Raw genomic sequence first — 18,031 nt, forward strand, 5'->3', positions numbered from 1 at the left:
TATGATAAACACACATTCACACACACATATACACACTTTGTTTCAGAGAGTCCATTGTTAAACCTTTACAAGCACACACACTCTCCACTAGAATGTAAGTTCCTTGATGGTAGGAATTGTCTTTTTTTTATTCCAGCGCTTAGAACACACCTAACACGCAGCAGATACACAGTCAACATATGTGACATGAATGAACATATGAGCATAGTTGGGAACCTATGTTTCATGGGTTGACGGTCAGACCTTACGTTTCCAGCTCCAACATTATCCAGCTGTGTGGATAAATTATTTATTTCTTTGAACCCTGGCTTCTTTATTAAAAAAAAAAAAAAGACAGGGGAATCTTCCTACCTCACAGGGAGATGGTGACAATATATGCCTCTGCCTGGCACCTACTAGGTTTCTCCACAGACAGGAGTTTCCTCCTCACCCTCCACCCCTGCCATCCACATACTCCTCGGAGACTCAGCCCTGCCACTGTCACACATTTCAGTGATGTCACAGTCCCTTCCCTGGGAGCCCCAGCACAATCATCCTGATGACCAGCCTGAGCGCTGGCTGAGCTGAGAGAGGCAGGGGGCAGGCGGTGCCTGGTACCAGTCTTGCTCCGTCTGTCTCTGAGGCCTCACAGCTCCAGCATGAGTCCATCAGCAAAGAAGAGGCTCAAGAATAGAGTGGTTTCCAAGGTTGGATTTGGGACTAGACCCAGTGGGGGTCTCAACAAAGAGTCCAACCATGCCCAGGATGGGCCCTTCCAGACTGGGGGGAAGAGGGAGAGGTGAAGGGTGAAGGGAGGTCAGGAGAGTTAGAATGGGCTCCCTGTTTCCACCCCCAAACCAAGGTAACAAAACTCCCAGTCTAGGGTTGGTCACACCAAGCCCAGCCCAATGGAGAGGTATTATGGAGGCGTTCGGGGGGGTTCCTACTGTGTTAGCATTCTCTCTCTCTCTCCCTCTCCCCCCGCCCCCTCTCTCTCTCTGTCAGAGGCAACATGAGGAACCACAGGACAAGATACAGCAGCCTGTCAGCAAAGTAATTGAGCGGAACCGACTTAAAGCGGTGAGGTGCCCCATTTTGGTGTCTGCTTAGGAGAGCCTGGGCCCCCATGCAGTGCTTCTCCTGGCTGCCAGGCCAAGTGACCCGGAAGGAGTCACCTGGCCCTGCCCTGAGCTGAGCTGAGCCAAAGTCCGGGTGGCGGGGTGGGACGCTATCCCAGGAAAGCTGAAGCTTCAGTTTTTCTGGCTCTTCACCCCTGGCAGGTGCTAAAAAACTTGTCGCTCTTGAAGCTGCTCAAGATCTCGAACCCTCGGACCCAAGAACTGCAGAACCTGGCCAAAAGGTGTTGGAATTCATTTTTCAGAGTTCCGAAGATCCTCAGGGTCTCCTCTGGGTGAGCATGGCCCGCCCATGGCCCCTATCATGGGCCCAATAGCCACCTTTACTAGGAACAGGCACTATGCTAAGGAATTTCGAAACCTGCCTATTGACTAGGCTCTGGGAGAAAGGCAGTTATTTATTAGCCTTATTTTACTGATGAGGAGCTGAGCCTCAAGAGATGTTGTAACTTGTCCCATTAACTGGACTGGTAAGTGGCAGAGCTAGGATTTGAAGCGGTTCCCAGCTGATATCAGAGCTGTTGTCATAACCCTGGTCATAATCATCCAGCCACGGGACTAACCGCCACCTGGTTAGTGTGGCGAGAGGGGCCACCCCTTCTGCCTCTCCCAAGTCAACACCACGCAGAGATTCACCTGCAAACTAGTCATTCTGCTGAGGCTCAGTTTCCTCACAAGTCACATCAGGATGCTAAGAAAGCTGACATGAGGCACCCGCTAAGGGCCAGGTACCATACAAAGCATTTTCTCACTTAGTTTATTCTTCACAAAAATCCTATTAGGTAGAAGGAATTACCCTGGTTTTACAGATGAGGAAACTAAGGCTCTGACAGGTTACGTTTCTTGCCCCAAATCACACAGATGGTTAAGAGGCAGAAGCCAATTTGAACCCCAGTTTGTCTCCAAAGCCTGTGCTCTCCAAGCCGCTCCACCACTTCCCTGCCTCCTGCTTTGCAGGACTGTTGTGAGGGTCCTGGGCCTGACACCCAGTGGGCACCCAGTCAGCAGTGGCCATTATTACCCTCAGTATGGTCATTATCCTGAGCCTGAGGCCTCTCTCTCTCCACACACAGTCAGCTAGGACAGGGGCTGCCACATTGCAGGGGACTCAGTCTACGACAGACACCCCTGGGGAAAGTCTCCTAACCCCTCTAGTTAACTCCACCCCTCTGGCTCCTCCCTCTGAGTTGGCGTCCTCCATGCAGGCGCTCAGGAAACACTGAGCCAGAAGGGTCAGGATCATCTAGTCCCAGAGATTTCCAACCCTTTTTAAAGCAGCAGAGCCTCTCTTCAAATTTCTGTCCCCAAGCCCCAACTGTGTCGTTGGAGGGAAGCTATCCTGCCCCTCACCCTGCCCCTCCAGGGGAGGGGGGTGGTCATTTGAGATACTTTCTAAGATTTCTTGGAACACAGTTTGGAAAAAAAAAAAAAAAAAAAAAACAGAAAACAAAACACTGGACCAGTCCGCTCCATCAGTTGAAATCCAAAGAGGCAGAACCCTAACCTAGTGGCCGATGCAGGCAATATATATTTCTAGGTGTCCTAACTACCAGCCTTTGCCTCAGGCCTTTCCAACCTCTCACATCCCTTCTGCCAGTACTTATCACCACATCCCCTGCCCCCAGGAACAAGAGCTCTGAGTGGTAGAGAAGTTTCTTTTCAGGCTCTCTCTAGCTTTCCTGACAGGCTCCCTGAACTGACTGCAGAACAGCTGTCTCGGGGCTAGCTGGAGGACCAGGGCCTTGGTCTTGCTCTGCTGACTGCCGTTCCTCTCCCTGCCAGGCACGAAGATGTCTGGGATACAGTAGAACAAAATAACAAAGATCTTCAGGAGGCTGGGTGTCCCAACAAGAAACTGGACTCCAAGAAATTAGAGCCCCTGAGGGAGCCTGAGGACCCGGAGCAGTCAAGGCCCAAGGCGGCACTGTGGGAGGTCCCCGTGACGTCAAAGGGTCGCGGCCTGCCCACCGGCCCTGGAGCCCAGGAGAGGCAATCACCCACTGCGGACCCCAGGGTTGTCTTCCTGAAGACCCACCAGTACAGACCTCCCATGAAGGACGTGAAGCAGCTGGACACAGCAGACCAGCGGATCTGGTTTGAGGGGCTGCCCAGACGAGTCCACCTCCCAGGGCGCCGGGTGATGTGCAGATCATCTCCCCTGCGCTGGGTCAAGCGCTGCTGCACCCGCCTCTGCTCGGCATCACTTGAGCTGCCAATGGTCCGTCCATACAAGATGTGACAATGCCACTGCCAGGCTAGGGTGAGACACAAGCCCCAAGCCAGGCCCTGAGCTGGGCCCAGAGTCTTGGGGGCTGTGGCTGGCAGTGCTGGGAGGCCCTACCTTCATGCCCAGAGAGGGAAGCCCAGAGAGGCGGAAGCCATTGACCAAGTCCACACAGCAGGGCAGTGGCCAGGCTGGGTCCTCTCAGGACCCAGGCAGGGGCTCTGGGGAAGGAGGGCACTGGGGGTGTGGTTCTGAGGTGGGTCATCCACTGCCTGGAGGCCTCAGGAGGGGCCATCTGCTATGGCTCATAATCTCACAGAAGTCTGAGTAAGTGAGTTTAGGGGTTTCCAAATGTGGGGCTAAGGGGGGGGGCGTGGTCAAGTAAGGCTCTTCTGCATCTCATCCCCTCTTAGATAAACTCTCCATTTGTTTTATTTATTCGTGCCTCAAATAAGACCTACTCTGAACAAAAGTTCCCTAGCAAAAGAAAAAGTAGAAACACTCCAGCCCCTCCACTGAGGTCCCAAGAAAGGAAGGAGGTGGTGGGCCTGGGGGTCCAGCTGAATGGGAAGCTGCCCCTTCAGCAAACCGGGCATCTCCAATCGGCCAGACACCGCAGCGCCCTGGTCCCTGAGCCCTCTCCCTGGACGCCAGCGCCCTCTGGGGGCGGTCTTAGCTCCTAACTGACGCTGAGGTCTCTGCTCGCAGGTGTGACCTTGGACGGGAGCCAGAGGTGTGCGGAGAGGGCGGAGATCGCGCAACCATCTGAACGGGAGGGATGGGCGGAAAAATTCGCGAGTCTACAAATAAAATCTCCCATATGGCGCGGAAGAATACTGCCGCTGGCTCTGCCTCTTTATCTGGGGCTGGAAAGGATGGAGGAAAGAGGCCCTCCACGGAGATAAGGTGGGGGAGGGGGGGAGAGTGTGAATCACAACTTCAGGTTAATTCTACTCCGTCCCTACAGTCAGTGCAGAAGCAGTAACAAAGAAGCAAGCGGGCTGCTCCCCTCCCCCGCCTCTGCAAGCTGGCCTCCTGAGCGGTGCTCTCCATGAAGTCATAGAAGGGGGGCGTTGGTTGTGCGCTTCCTGGGTGCCAGGTGCCTCACAATGGCCCTGCAGGCCAAGGAGAGGAGGAAACCACCGCGGCGCCGAGAAGCTAAGGTCTTGCGCAGGCTCACGCCGCTGGGAAGTGGCACAGCAAGAACTCTAATTTAGGTCTCCTGGCTGCTCCCCGTTCCATTTCCCGAAGAAGGGGAAAAGATGCAACGCAGCATCCAGCCCGTCACGCACGTGCATTGCGCCCTGATTATCACGGCTCCGGGTGTCAATAAATGCCAACCGGAAATGTGAAATATGCCCCGCCTGGGTCACGGAAAGCACCGAGTCAGGCGGGGAACTGGTACTTCGTCCTACTGCTCCCGTGGGACACAGCGCGTCCATCCTCCAACCCCAAGTCCGGTCGGGGTCACCCTCTGTCGGTAGGAGCCACAGAGCCCTGAATATGCAGTTGGGGAGAGGAAAACAGAGGGGGCCCAGGCTTTCTCTGGACAAAGACTATGATCCTGATCCTCCGTATTCCCCTGGAGACAGGCTGTGTGCAGCGGGCGCCCTCGGGAGAGCAGCAGAGCCATCGAGGGGCGCAGAGCCCTCCACCCTCACTCCCAGGGAGCCAGGGCACTGATGGAGATCCTCAGATTGGGAGGGCGAGAGAAGGACGGGAAAGGCTCCCGCTAAACCGGCCGGCTCGCACCCCTCCTCTCCAATGGGGCTCAGCACCCTGACTGTGCATCCGCCAAGCGGCCGCCAGCGGAAACCGGGCCGGGAGAACAGCCTGAGCGGGGCCTGGCGCTGGACCGCTCTGCACCGCGCAGCTCAGCCTCGGAACGGCGACCTAACGCCCTCGCAGCGCGCTCCCTACCTGCGGCCACCCAGGCGCGGCGCTCCCGTCCCGAGCACCTCGCCCCGCCCCCTCCGCGCAACCTCCACTCCCGTAACCTTCACTTCAAGCTGTCTTCCCGCTAAGCTTACCATCCAGCCCATTTCCTGGGTCGTCTCCATTTCAGTTCCCTTGCTGGGCATCATCAATCACATCAACCTTCTATTCGATCTTTCCTCCCAAGCACCTTCCGTTCCATCAACCCTCAAGTAAACTTCTGTCCAGCGTGCTCTATCAGCGGGCGATTAGGGTAGCACGCTCCCAAACAAAAAAACCAAACCCTGTGTGTGTGTGGTGGGGAGGGGGGGGGCATGCACTAGTCTTCATGGGAACCTTCCCTGGGGAGCCCCAAGTGGGGGCCCGAATGGCCTGAGCCTAGGCGAGATTGGCAACTTTTGCTTTGCCCAATTGGAAGCCAGAGCTGGGCCCCAGCTGCCCATGGGCAATGCCATCAAGTGAGCAGACAGAAGTCTGTGTGCCTAGGCTGGAACCCAGCGTGGCCAGGGTGCCGCTGGGGAAGCAAGGATGTGAATGATTCCCAGCAGTGCACTCCTTCCAGCCTTATCCCTTCCACCTCCTGGCATTTAGGCTCAGGCAACCTGCCTCCCATAATCCCAGAACTAGGGTCTCCCCACTACCATCCTCCCATTGTTTAACCACTTCAACCTGAGGCCCCTCTTCAGGGCTCAGTCAGATCCTGATTTGGGCAGGATGCTGCAACCCATAATCTCAGGGATAAGAGACCGCAGGAGAAATGGCTCCCTAACAGTTAACTGGGGAAAATTTTTAATGTTTGAATTTTAACAAGTCACACGACCTCCGATCGGAGCCTATTCCATCTGTTTCTTAAAAGAGGGATACTAATAGCCATTCCAGAGGGCTTTGGGCAAATCAGGCTTGATGTAGTTGAAACCAGTTTGTGGGACGTTGAACGTTCGGCCTTTTTTCCAGGCCTCCTTGCTGTAATAAAGCCAGTACTGGCAGTTTCTCACTTACGAGCAGCTGCCTAACTGCCCACCTTTAGGGAACTAGCTGCTTGTTTAAAAAGCCAATCTTTTTTTTTTTTTTTTTTTTTGCGGTACGCGGGCTTCTCACTGTTGTGGCCTCTCCTGTTGTGGAGCACAGGCTCCAGACGCACAGGCTCAGCGGCCACGGCTCATGGGCCCAGCCGCTCCACGGCATGTGGGATCTTCCCGGACCGGGGCACGAACCCGTGTCCCCTACATCGGCAGGCGGACTCTCAACCACTGCGCCACCAGGGAAGCCCTAAAAAGCCAATCTTATGTTCACATTCACAAAATAGCATCTGGATCCCAGAGACTGTGCCTCTCCCAATCTGGGCCATGTACCACTTAAACATGATTGGTATATGAATGGGGATGAGGTTGCTGAGGCAGACAGGCCTAGCTTCTTATCAGCTGTTTGATGCTGGGGAAAGCTGTTTACTCCTAAGCCTCAGTTTCATTGTCTGCAAAATAGGGAAAACGGTGGTGCCTCTCTCATTGGATTAAGTTAGAAACATAAATCACTTTACAGTGCATGGCACATAGGAGCTCAATACTTGGTGGCTGTACCTAGGTCATGGGCAAGCCTGTCCCCCACCTAACAGTTGAGGCTTTGAAGAAAGATATCTCCTCTGTAAAATGGGAAGGGGGCAGTGGTCCCATAATTCTAACTGCTTAGATTCATGGATCGCTTTCCTATAGGTCAGGCACAGCACTAAATGCTTTATATTATGACATCTCACTGAATCCTCACAAAAACTCAGGGAACTTCAACCCAGGGAAGGTTAAGTAGCTTATCCAAGGTCTCACAGCTGGTAATGGGACTCCAAGACTTGACCTTGCACTCCACTGCAGCTCTCTAAAGCCCCTAGAATTCTCCCTGGCTTGGCCGGGTAGGCAGGTCAGGGATTAAAACTCCCAGCTCCCTCTACTCCCCTTGTTTCAATGTTGTTCCACCATCCTTTGCTACTTTCCTACAGAAAACCTCAAGCACGCAGTAGCTCTTAATTCCCTCTCCACAAAGAACCTCTCTTGTGCCCGGAACTGGCCTCTCCTCCCCCTGCCCCTGAGGCTGTAGTCCCTGGGCTACAGGCTGACTGCCCCCCGGGAATGCGAGAGGGAAGCTACCCTGATCTGGGAGTTGCTGAAGAGAGTCTAAGACTCTGCTTCCAGGGGAACCTACTGTTTGAGCTGTGCCTCACATAAGACTCACGGAGACCTGGAGCTTCCCGCCTCACTGGTGCCTGCTGGCTGTCATTCTGGCCCCCATTTGGCTCTGATCTGGACAGGCTTGCCTAGAACTAGGGGTTAGAGGCACCCTCTGAGCTAGACATCCCTTTCTCCTTTCCCGTTCTTCTTGCGGGTTATAAACTATTCTGAGCACCAGCTATGCACTAGTCTCCACTTGTCTCTCCAAATGGTACTGGACGGGATGGGGCGGGGCGGGGGGGGGCGGCTCTAGACGTCAGACCCCTAGAAAGTGAAGAGCTACACCAACTCAGTGGTAGGGTGGCGGTAACTTTCTGATCTAGGTACTTTCCTTTATCCTTTGGAAATAAAAATATTTCCAACATTCCTATGTTCACTTGGAAATCTGTGGCCATATTTAATGCACTGCCTATCAGTTTTTCTTGGAAAGCAAGTAATAGTTATAAAGCTTTTTACATCCTTAGTATTTAAAACAATACAGTAGGATGAGAGAGTATGATTATAAGGTGCAGATTGTTTAACCACTAAGAACTTAAACATCTTTAACTATTAATCTCTTCAGAATGAGTTTATTAATGTCACTACCGGAACCCAACTCCTGGCTCTGCCAGCTCCTAACATTAACCTTGGGCAAGTTCCTTAGAGTTTCCTCATCTGTAAGATACAGATGATGCTATTTCCTGCTTCAGAGGGTTGTTGTGAAGATTAAGTGAGCAAGGAGATGTACAGCACTTAGTCTACTGCTGGACATCTCTTTATGAAGCACTCAGTGGATATTATTTATTACTTCCATTGCCCAGTCCTCTCTGGAACTTGCCTCTAGACTAGACACTGCTTTGTCACTTTAGAATTCATAAAAATCTCAGGAAACTCACATACTTTTGACCCCCAACTGTCATTCAGCTTAGTCATGATAGTATCAAAAAACAAAAAAAAACCCACCTTGGCTCCCCTGACCTTTGGCAGTTTTCATAAATCCAACTGACACTCAAGGGGCAGAGATCTGTCATCGAAGATGTGCAGGACAGCACCAGCCTTTATGGGAAACTCCCAAAGAGGTATGCCAACACAGCTGGAGCTACCACCACCAGAGCTGGCCACTGGAGCCTGTGGCCACGGGAGCCTGTGGCCACATGATGTGAGTGCTCTGAGGCTTGCCTCAAAATAAAGTCAGTCACCTGCCTTTAGAGTCTGGGGTGTCTGGGGGGAAATCCATCCACCCAGGGGAAGCCATTTCAGCTGGTCATACCTCCTGGACCCCGCAGCCAGGATTAGAATCCCATTAACAACCTGCTTCCTCCCAGCTTGGCTCACCCAAGCATTTTCCCAGCCTCTGCCCAGGCATGTTCACTCTTAAACCTTCATCCTGTCGGCCTCAACTTCCTATTCTGCAGGGCTGGGAGCCAGGAGGCTAGAAAGGCTTCCTGGGGAGATGGCAAAAGTCCCCAACTGGGTAGCCCTAACACTGAAAGCTGAACACTGACAGCTCTCTCAGGCAGGCTCTGGAGGACCCAAAGGGGAGCACCAACGGTTTCCAGGCAGAAATGTGTCTAGACCAGTGCATTCCACTGGGCATGTTCAGAAGTCACTGGCAAACGGGAAAGGTACCGAGAGTCATGGCAGTTCGCCCAAGGCGTGGCGGAGAAGGCTGCAGGCGGGGGTGGGACACAGGTGTCCCCGGCACTTAGTGTTTTAACCAGTTGGAGGAATACTCGGGTTCAGGAATAAAAGAAGGTGGCCTAATCCTTCTTTACAGCTCCTGGCTCTAAAGAATGTCTGGCTATGCTGATCTCTCCCAGTCCCGAGCACAGCATTACAAAATAAGCACAGGCAGAGCCGTGGAAAACACTGTATTTATGTACACAGGAAGGGCAGCTGTAAGCCCCTCACAGAGGCCACTCCACCCCAAAGAAAAATCTGAGTAGCAAATTCCTATCTCCCTCGGCACTATCAAGTGTACCTCAAGCTGGAAGGCTGGGCTTCCTGTGTCTGGGCGCCCACTGTACCCTTCCCGCTGTGTAATTCCAAACAAGGCAGGAAAAGGGAAATATTGCCAAAACGGAGGTCGTGGGAGCTGGGATGCCCAGTCATTCCTAGAGAACAGGCAGTGACTCTAGTTCGAGGGTTAGATGGGGAGCGACGCTAAGATTCTTCTCTGGGTCCTACGGCCTGCTATGTTGAAAGCTGGCAGCAGGGTGGAGACCCAGTAGAGAGAACCGGAAGAAAGTCAGTCACGGGTTCATTGTTGTACACACACGTGTGCAGCAGGACACAGGTTGTGCGTTTTCTTTCTGCTTGATGCCTCCACCTGCCATCCTCTCCCTGACAGCAGCCTGCTACTTTGCGCCTACGTCTCTTTCTGTGGCTCTGGATCCAGAAACCAAGTGTTGCTCCAGACAGAATAGCTGCAGTTCAGCGGCATGGCAAAACTAACAGCTGGCCCAGGGAGGTAAGACAGATGGCTAGAAGAGTGGTTCGCTGTGATCAGATATCCTTTTTTTTTTTTTTCCTTTTTAAAATAACAGGCTGGTGACAGGTATGGTGGCTCAAGAGTGACATGGTTCTGATTCTGTTATTACCCTGAAAGAGGTCCCCCTTGCCGACTTCCCAGATACCAAGGCTTCAGTGGACAGAGGCTGTTCTTGCAGCTGTGATCCTGCCTGCTACCTGCCTTCTTGACGGGGCCTCACTCTCTCTCCCACACCAACAGAGACTTCACATTTCCCGGGTTCCTCTCAGGCCTGAGCTGGACCTCATTTGGACAGTCGGAGCAGCCCAAGGTGTCAAGTGCCCAGCTGGGTGTCCAAAGGACCCGACTCTAGACACTGGACTTCGGGGCTGAGTTGAGGGGGATCTCCTTGAGCTCCGACCGCATGCACAGGTACTCCCCGATGACAGCCATGAGTGCAATGCACACGACCTGGACCAGCCACCAGGTCAGCGCCGAGGGGAAACGGGAGCTGTAGAACCAGCAGCCCAGGAGGTGAAAGAAATGGACAGTGACAGTGAAATCCAGACACTGCTTCCCTCGCCGGATGAAGTACAGCAAGCCCAGGGCACTGTGGGGAGAGGACAGCAGTGAGTTGTCACTGGGTTGTCCTGGCCTTAGATTAGGTTATTTGGGGGAGCAGGGACAATTAGGATGACAGCATAGTGGTCAGAAGCAAGCGAGAGAAGTGGGAGGCAGGGGTTACATTATCAGATGCCCAGAGGAACCTGGCAGGTAATGCTGAGAGTGGATCAGGCTGGGGAGAAGAAAAAAGTACGAGCTTGATGATCAATGCAGCTGCCACTCAAAGGGATCCCAGAGATTGGTGGGGACTGGGGCAGCATGAAGCATACATGTTTCATCTAAAGTGGGGCCTGCAGCTAGGCAAGTCACCATGCTAGAATGCTGGCCTGGAATCAATCGATCATCCCATTTTTTAAGAGAAGCCAGAAATCTGTATTTTTAATGTAAAATATCCTGATTTTCAACTAAGTGAAAAAAGTCTTAAACACCCTGCATGGGTTGACAACTGTGTAAGCCAAACAGAACATATCTGGGAGCCAAATTCAGGTCAAAGTCACCCCACCAGCTTTCAACCTGCAGTGTAAGGTCAAGAACAGTAATGTGAAAGGCATCGTTCTAAGCACCTCTTGTGAATTTACTCATGTAACCCTTACCACTATGAGGTGGGTAATATTATTAGCCTGATTTTACTGATGAGGAAACTGGGGCTTAGACAGATTAACTTGTCCACAGTCACTAGACTAGTGGTAAAGCTGAGAGTCAAAGCCAAGTGAGTCGGCTTCCAGAGCCTAAGCTCTTAATCACTTCCCTAAACCACCTCTCGGTCAAAGCCCTCAGGGTACAGATGAGGACCCAAGGCCTAGAGAGAAGGGAAGGAACTTGGCCAATGGCACATGGGCCAAGAATAGACTGACTCCCAGTCCAATCCTTTCCTCATCTGATTCCACATCAGGGAAGTGATCTGAGATGAAAGCTGTCCCAAGGCAGCATGCACAGAGTGACATAAGAGCTTTCCAGCTAAATCAAAACAGCGATCAAAGAAACCCTATAGTGAAGCCAGTCCCAGAACTGGCCTCTGCCACCCATTTTAGTCCACCACTGCCCAGGAACAAGTGCCAGCCTGTTTCATGTCCGAATTTAGTAAGTTAGTTCCAGTGCTAAGACCCCAAAAGCTGGATAGCAAAACTGGTGATACTCACCAGGTGAGGGCGTTGAGGACGAAGGACATCGTGGAGAGCCGGCCTGGAGGGGTGGAAAAGCCCAGGATCTGAGGGGGAATCACAAATGGAAATATGCTGGAGAAGTGACCTGGCAGAGCCCCAGGCTCCAGGACCCCAGCAGCCCCGCTCAGGAACAAACATCATTCCAGGACCACAGAAGCCAATAGGCCTCTTCATCTGTATGGCAGCCTACTTCCACCAAGCTGCTTTTACAGACATCCACCACTGTATCCCATCTGACCCCTCACAGCAGCCGGGAAGGGATCATTATCCTCATTTTACAAAGGAGGAATAAAAATTCAAAGAAGTTAAGTCACTTGCCCAAAGTGACAGGGTAAATAAACAGCAGAAGAGTGAGATCGGGGTTCAGCAAGGCTCCTAAGAAGGTACAGTATACTAGGCACCTGGTGGGTGAGTGACCTCCACCACTGTCCATGTGGTACTATCCAATACCAAACATCTGCACACTTTCGGCTTTCAAAGGCCTTGACATTAGTTATCTCATATTATCCTCACAACAACCTCATAAAGTTGTTATTGTTACCCCTTTTTGGATAATAACTTGCTTATCATTACCTCTTTTTGGATAATAACTTGCCCAAGGGCTACATAGAGAATAAGCAGGAGGAAAGATTCCATCCCAGATCTCCTGGCTCCAAGAACTGTGCTTATTACCATATACCACAGCTGCCTCTCTGAAGCAAGACACCTCTCCACCCTCCCATTACACTTTATAAGGCACTTTCTTACTCCTAGGCCCCTCTGGCCCTCATAACATTTTGCGGAGGATTATTCTGTTCCAGAAGAGAAAACAGGCTCGGAAAGATAAAGCAACTTGCCTCAAATCGCACAGCTGGTATGTTTCAGCCTACACTGGACACTAAGCATTTCTGAATCCAAAGCCAGGCTCTTTGTACTGCAGTCCACGACCTCTATGCCAGCGGTCTCATGATTTTGCAGACGAGAAAACTGGGGTTCAGAGAGATGACAACACTCGCCCCAGGTCACACAGCTCGTACATGGAACTTAGAGACCTGACTCCAAGGTCCAGGGAGTTCCCATTATACTCCGTGAATGCTCTTTGATCCATCCCCCCGTCCCCAGTTTGGCACCCGAGAATCTGGGGCTCAGAGAAGTGAAGTCACTTTTTCAGTGTCAGAAAGCAGATGTATCAGGTTGCCTGGAACGCAGACCGCTTCCTTTGTACTAATCTGCCTCCCTGTCATTCCATTTTATGGATAAGGCAGCCGAGGCTCAGAAAGGTGATATCCTTTTCCCAGGGCCACAAAGCGAGAAGGTGGCCCAGCCAGGTCTAGAGCCCAGTAGTGTCAGACCACCCGGTGAGGCCGAGACGCCGCCCGCGCCGGCCCGGGGACCATACCTCGGCGTCGAACATCTGGTCCAGCGAGGGGCTGCTGCGCACCAGACCGTCCACCAGCGCCAGCCACAGGCCCAGCGAGCCGTAATACACGGTCTGCATGAGGACGATCTGCGACAGGATCAGCAACGGGTCCCACACGTAGCTGCGGAACTGGCCCGCCATGCCGGCCCGCGGGGCCCGGCCGCCGCCCGGGCCTGGGTCAGCGCCACCGCCGCGCCATGGGCCCCGGGCCGCCCCGGCACCTGGAGGACACACGCCGGGCCTCAGCCCGCCGGCCGTCACCATGGCAACGTCGCCCCGCCCGGGAGGAGGGACTGGGAATGAGGGGGCGAGCCCATTCCGGGAGTGGGGGGGAGGCCGGGGCGGACAGACCCATTCCCGGAGTGAGGGGAAATCCTGCCCGTTCCAGCAGCTGCTCGGGCCCCGCTCGTACTCGAGTTCCTGTGGGGTTCACTCACCGGGTGACGGACTCGAGGATCGAAGCTTACGAGCGCAGCCCAGCCTCACCGACTGGCCCCCGAAACGGTGCTGACAGGCAGGACCATGGAGAAGAGGCCCTACCGGCCTAGAGAGGCAAAGCTCCAGCTGCTGCTGCGACTGTAGCGGCTGCGTAGGAAGGAAGCGTTTCCGGGGACAGCGGTGGAGGGGTGGGGCTGATATTGCGCAGGCGTAGCGGGTGCAGTCTTCGGCTGAACCACCTAAATGAGGGTAGGGAAGCCCGGAAGCGAAGTGTGCACATGCGCAGAAGAAAGAATGAAGGCGAACGGAAGTGGGGCTCCAGAACGGTAGAGCTAGCGTGCCCTCTAGAGGGAAATCTTGAAGAAAAGGAGGACGGCTAGGGTAGAAGATAAGAGGAGTGGTCAAGGGCGAGGGAAAGATGTTTGGGAATTAAGGACGTGATAACGTCGACTCTGTTTTCAGCCTAGATTGCCAACGTTTTCTTTCTCCTAGCTAAATCCTGGGATAACTTGAAATGAACTTGCCAGCAATTCCACACATGATTTTGCCCCTGTTTCCGGGTTACAGATGGAATATACTGTCTCAAAGACATAGAATTAGTGGCAGTCAGAATTAGACTTCAAGTGTTTCCAATACCACAGCACTGATTTCGTGCCCTACTGAGTGCCAGGAAAATTTGCACACGTTCGAATGAGACAGCCCCTGCCCTCAGACATAACCTAACTGTATTAGAAGGCAGAGTAGTGGGTGTTTTATAATGTGGATACCCATTTATATTTATTTATCTATATATATTTAAAATGGGGGGAAAAAGCCCAGGTTCTGAAGTCATACCTGGAAGCAGATCCCGATGCTGCCTGCCGCCATAGCTCTTTCTCTCTGCCTTCTCTTCTGAGTCCAAATAGTGTGGACAGTCAGTAAATATGTGCTGAATGAGTCAAGAATAGAGAAAGGGCAACCGCAAATTGATGAGTCATTTCACTCCTGACTCAGCCGACCAAAACCCATCGATTTCCTTGATCCTAGGTTCCCCTTCTCCGGAATGGAAAGAAGGGAAGTAACTGGTTCCAGGAAGAGCCCAGGTTTTCTAGCCTGCTCTACTAGCTGTGTGCTTAGCAAGCCACTTTCTTCTTTAAACCTCAGCTTCCCTGTTTATGAAGTGAGGAGTTAGACAATATTAATGTTTTCCATCATTTAATGTACCCTCCACTAATTATTTTCCCATTAAAAAAAGCTTATCAAAGACCTATGTAACTTGCCAATCAGAACTTCTGAACAGCATGTGTTAACCATGTTATCACCTTGAGTTGTTACAATTCCAGACAAAGGTAAAGAAACCTGAGACGCTATCAAGAGTAAGTGTGTGATTTCCCTTATCATTTGGAAATATTGTAAACAGTTCACTTGGACTCCAGCTTGGAAGTCATTAAGGCTCAAAGATTTCTGAGGTGATTTCCAGTTCAACTGTTCTTTTGGCACCTCATGTCAGCTCACCAAATCTCCCTGGTGTATTAATGACTCACATGATCTAGTGCTTCTGAGAAAACATCTTCTGTTTATTAAGTATCTGTGTGATCTTGTTTCATCCTCATAATCAGAGAAGGTATGGGAACTCCCTGGCAGTCCAATGGTTAGGACTCTGCACTCTCACTGCCGAGGGCCTGGGTTCGATCCCTGGTCGGGGAACTAAGATCCCACAACGGCCAAAATCATCATCATCATCATCAGAGAAGATAGATATTATCCCCCACTTTAAAGGTGAGGAAAGTGAGGCTCTGAGAGTGGGGCGTGACTCTACCTAGGTCAGAGAGCTCATAGGAAGCTGAGCTGGGATTCAAACCCAGGACACCTGACTCCAAACACCAAGATACCATTCCAGAATTTTAAAAAAGAAAAAATAAAGAAAGGAAGAAGACAGTGAAATATGTGTGGGATAGTGGGAAGGGGGAAAGGAGCAGTGAATTCCTAGGCTTAAGTTGTTCAGGGTGAGGGATTAAGGAGAGGTTGGAAGAGAGGCTCAGGAAAAGTGCTTGAGAGGTTCAACTTAGTTTCGGCAGGCAGCTTCCTCTTTTTTCCAGGTGCTAGATGGTGTGTCTCTTCCTGAGTTGGGCCCCCTCAAGTCACATCTGGGCCTTCTCCACCCCATCTCCTCCCACAGAAGGAAGACGTTCCCTCCCCTTTCTCCTGAAATGGAAAATGCAGGTAGCCCTGAGGCTTTGGGACTGGTGGATAGCTGGTGTCTGAGTCATCCCTGAATCCTGGAGCTCGGCTTTGGGAAACCCCCATGGGCCTGCCAGACAGCAGTTTCCTATTCCCTGTAGAATTTCAGCTCTTGAATTCCTACCTTTCCAAACCCCGGAAATGGGCAGTGTCCCAAGTCTTAATTTGGCTACGAGAAGGAAACTAAGCTGAGGAAAACCACGGTAATACTCTTGGCCGGTCTTCGTGACCCATTTTGAGAATTTGACTACAGGTGGCCTGGAAGAGGAAAATGAGCTTTGGGTTCAGACCACAAAGCCTGTGCTAGGGCCCCGCCGACTTGCCATGTGACCTTGGGCAAGTCCCACGCTGGATCTTAGTATCCCAAACTATAAAATCAAAGAGGTTCGTTGGACTCCAACTTCCAAATGCAGTCCATGGCCCTGAGCCATCTGAGTCACCTGAGGAACATATACAGTCAGATTCCCAAGCCTTGCTGCAAACCGAAATCTGAATCTCCAGAAGCAGAGTACAGAAATCTGTAAAGAGCTCCCCAAGTGATTCAGAGGAACATCCGCATTTGATAATTACAGAACAAGATGATCTGTAATTGACCTCAAACTAACTCTCCTGCTAACAGAAAATTGTGCTGTGACCTTGCCATGTCCAAGGCTCTCTTTGGGCCTCAGGGTTTTCTTCCCCTGTCTGTAATATGAGTGGGTTGGACTGAAATATCTGATCTCCAAGGGCCTTTCCCACGCTGCCAAGTTTGTAGTTTTCAAACTTATGAATGAAATTTTAAACTTTGTGTCAGAGGCAGAGTGACAAAAAGCCACAAGCTGGGACAAACTGTCCTCTGGGCGCAGAGGAAGAGACTGCCTCTGGTCACTTGGTCATTGACGTCACTCTCACACTGGGCTCCCACTGTGAGCACATAAAGACAACTCCTGCTGGGGTCACGTTCTAGATCCACCCCCGTAAATCCCTTGGGAAATGCCCTCTTAGAGGTCTATGGACTTTGGAACCCTTCTTGTCTTTGAACACTGGCTCTACTACTGTCTTTACTGGGTGACCTTAGGGAAGTTACTTTATCTCTCTGAGTCTCAGTTTCCTCCTCTATGAAATGGGGGTCAGAATATTACCCATGTCCTGGGCTTTCCTGAGAATCAAATGTGTGTTGGGAATTGTCCCACCGCCGGATATGTAGTCAGTGTTATGTAAACATTAGCAATATTAATTACTGTTATTATTTCTTCCCTTGGAATGTGGGAGTGGTAATAGCTGTTCTCTCAGATTTATGGCAAGGATCTAAGTAGATAACAGACAGAGTGAGCTCCTACTGCCTGGCACATAATAGGAGCTCAGTAAATGTGGTACCTTCTCTTCCTAATCCCATCCCACCCCTGAGTTCTCCAACACTCCCCCCCGCCCCACTTCTCCCTTCTTCCTCCCCAAGGCTGCCCTACAACCTTCGCTCCGTGATCTTTTTCAGGGAAGGTTTGCAGGAAAACACTTAAGGGAGACACGTGTCTCAGCTTATGCAACTCTGCGCTTACATTTTTTGGAAACTCCACGTGGGAGGCTAGCATTTGGCTGCCTGTCCTCTGCATTGGTGATCATCCTGGGCTCTGGCCAGTGAGTCACTCTCTTAGAAGGGAAACCAGACAGAGTTCATTCATTGCCTGCTTGTTTTTTCCTCTGAACTGAGAACCCTTGTTTACCTCCACTGCTTTAAGGGCTGCGTGTGCCTCTGTTTCCGGGGAAGGATATTTGCTGAGCACCTACTGTGTGCCAGACACATATTATCTCATTGAATCTTTTCTTTTTTTTTTTTTGGCGGTACGCGGGCCTCTCACTGTTGTGACCTCTCCCATTGCGGAGCACAGGCTCCAGATGCAGGCTCAGCAGCTATGGCTCACGGGCCCAGCCGCTCCGCGGCATGTGGGATCTTCCCGGACCGGGGCACGAATCCGTGTCCCCTGCATCGGCAGGCGGACTCTCAACCACTGCGCCACCAGGGAAGCCCAATCTTTTCTTTTTTTTTTTTTTGGCCACGCTGAGCAGCCCGACCAGGGGTGGAACCCATGCCCCCTGCATTGGGAGCCGGCGTCTTAACCACTGGACCGCCAGGGAAGTCCCCATTTAATCTTTATTTAATTTCCAAAACGAGCCTGTGAATTGTAGGTACAACGAATGGTGCTACTTAACAGATGAAGAACCTGAGGCCGAGGAAAAGGACAGTATACCCAAGGCCACACTGCCAGTGAGT

General features: G+C 51.8%; 2 protein-coding genes across 4 annotated transcripts; one reads left to right on the forward strand and one right to left on the reverse strand.

The window, feature by feature from the left end:
* Positions 1–900: 900 nt before the first annotated feature.
* Positions 901–8,426, forward strand: TP53TG5 (TP53 target 5; the record flags this gene model as incomplete). The annotated part of the gene is made up of 4 exons (XM_081256475.1): positions 901–1,059; positions 1,260–1,390; positions 2,073–2,115; positions 2,842–8,426. 4 exons carry the CDS (start codon positions 901–903, stop codon positions 3,352–3,354), a joined length of 846 nt encoding a protein of 281 aa, XP_081112601.1. The 3' UTR covers positions 3,355–8,426.
* A 900-nt stretch (positions 8,427–9,326) lies between these two features.
* SYS1 (SYS1 golgi trafficking protein) lies at positions 9,327–14,488 on the reverse strand. 3 transcript variants are annotated; one of them, XM_081255202.1, is made up of 5 exons: positions 14,398–14,488; positions 13,563–13,802; positions 13,105–13,366; positions 11,703–11,770; positions 9,327–10,549 (listed from the first exon to the last, which is right to left on the reverse strand). In XM_081255202.1, exons 3-5 carry the CDS (start codon positions 13,264–13,266, stop codon positions 10,309–10,311), a joined length of 471 nt encoding a protein of 156 aa, XP_081111328.1. In that variant the 5' UTR covers positions 13,267–13,366; positions 13,563–13,802; positions 14,398–14,488; the 3' UTR covers positions 9,327–10,308. The 3 variants fall into 3 exon arrangements, with proteins under 3 accessions (XP_081111328.1, XP_081111329.1, XP_081111327.1); XM_081255203.1 differs by having other exon boundaries at positions 13,105–13,346; positions 14,398–14,464; XM_081255201.1 differs by having other exon boundaries at positions 13,105–13,346; positions 13,563–13,710; positions 14,398–14,452.
* Positions 14,489–18,031: the final 3,543 nt, after the last annotated feature.

This window comes from Mesoplodon bidens (assembly GCF_964165515.1).
Source record: "Mesoplodon bidens genome assembly, chromosome: 15".
NCBI classification, from domain to species: domain Eukaryota; kingdom Metazoa; phylum Chordata; class Mammalia; order Artiodactyla; family Ziphiidae; genus Mesoplodon; species Mesoplodon bidens.

Excerpts from the sequence above, each read along its gene's own strand:
- SYS1 (XM_081255201.1), bottom strand. The coding sequence starts at position 14,430 with ATGGCGGCAGGCAGCATCGGGATCTGCTTCCAG. Across the intron at positions 11,771-13,104 it reads ACCAGATGTTCGACGCCGAG|ATCCTGGGCTTTTCCACCCC; the intron begins GTATGGTCCCCG and ends ATTCCCCCTCAG. Across the intron at positions 10,550-11,702 it reads GTCCTCAACGCCCTCACCTG|TGCCCTGGGCTTGCTGTACT; the intron begins GTGAGTATCACC and ends CTCTCCCCACAG.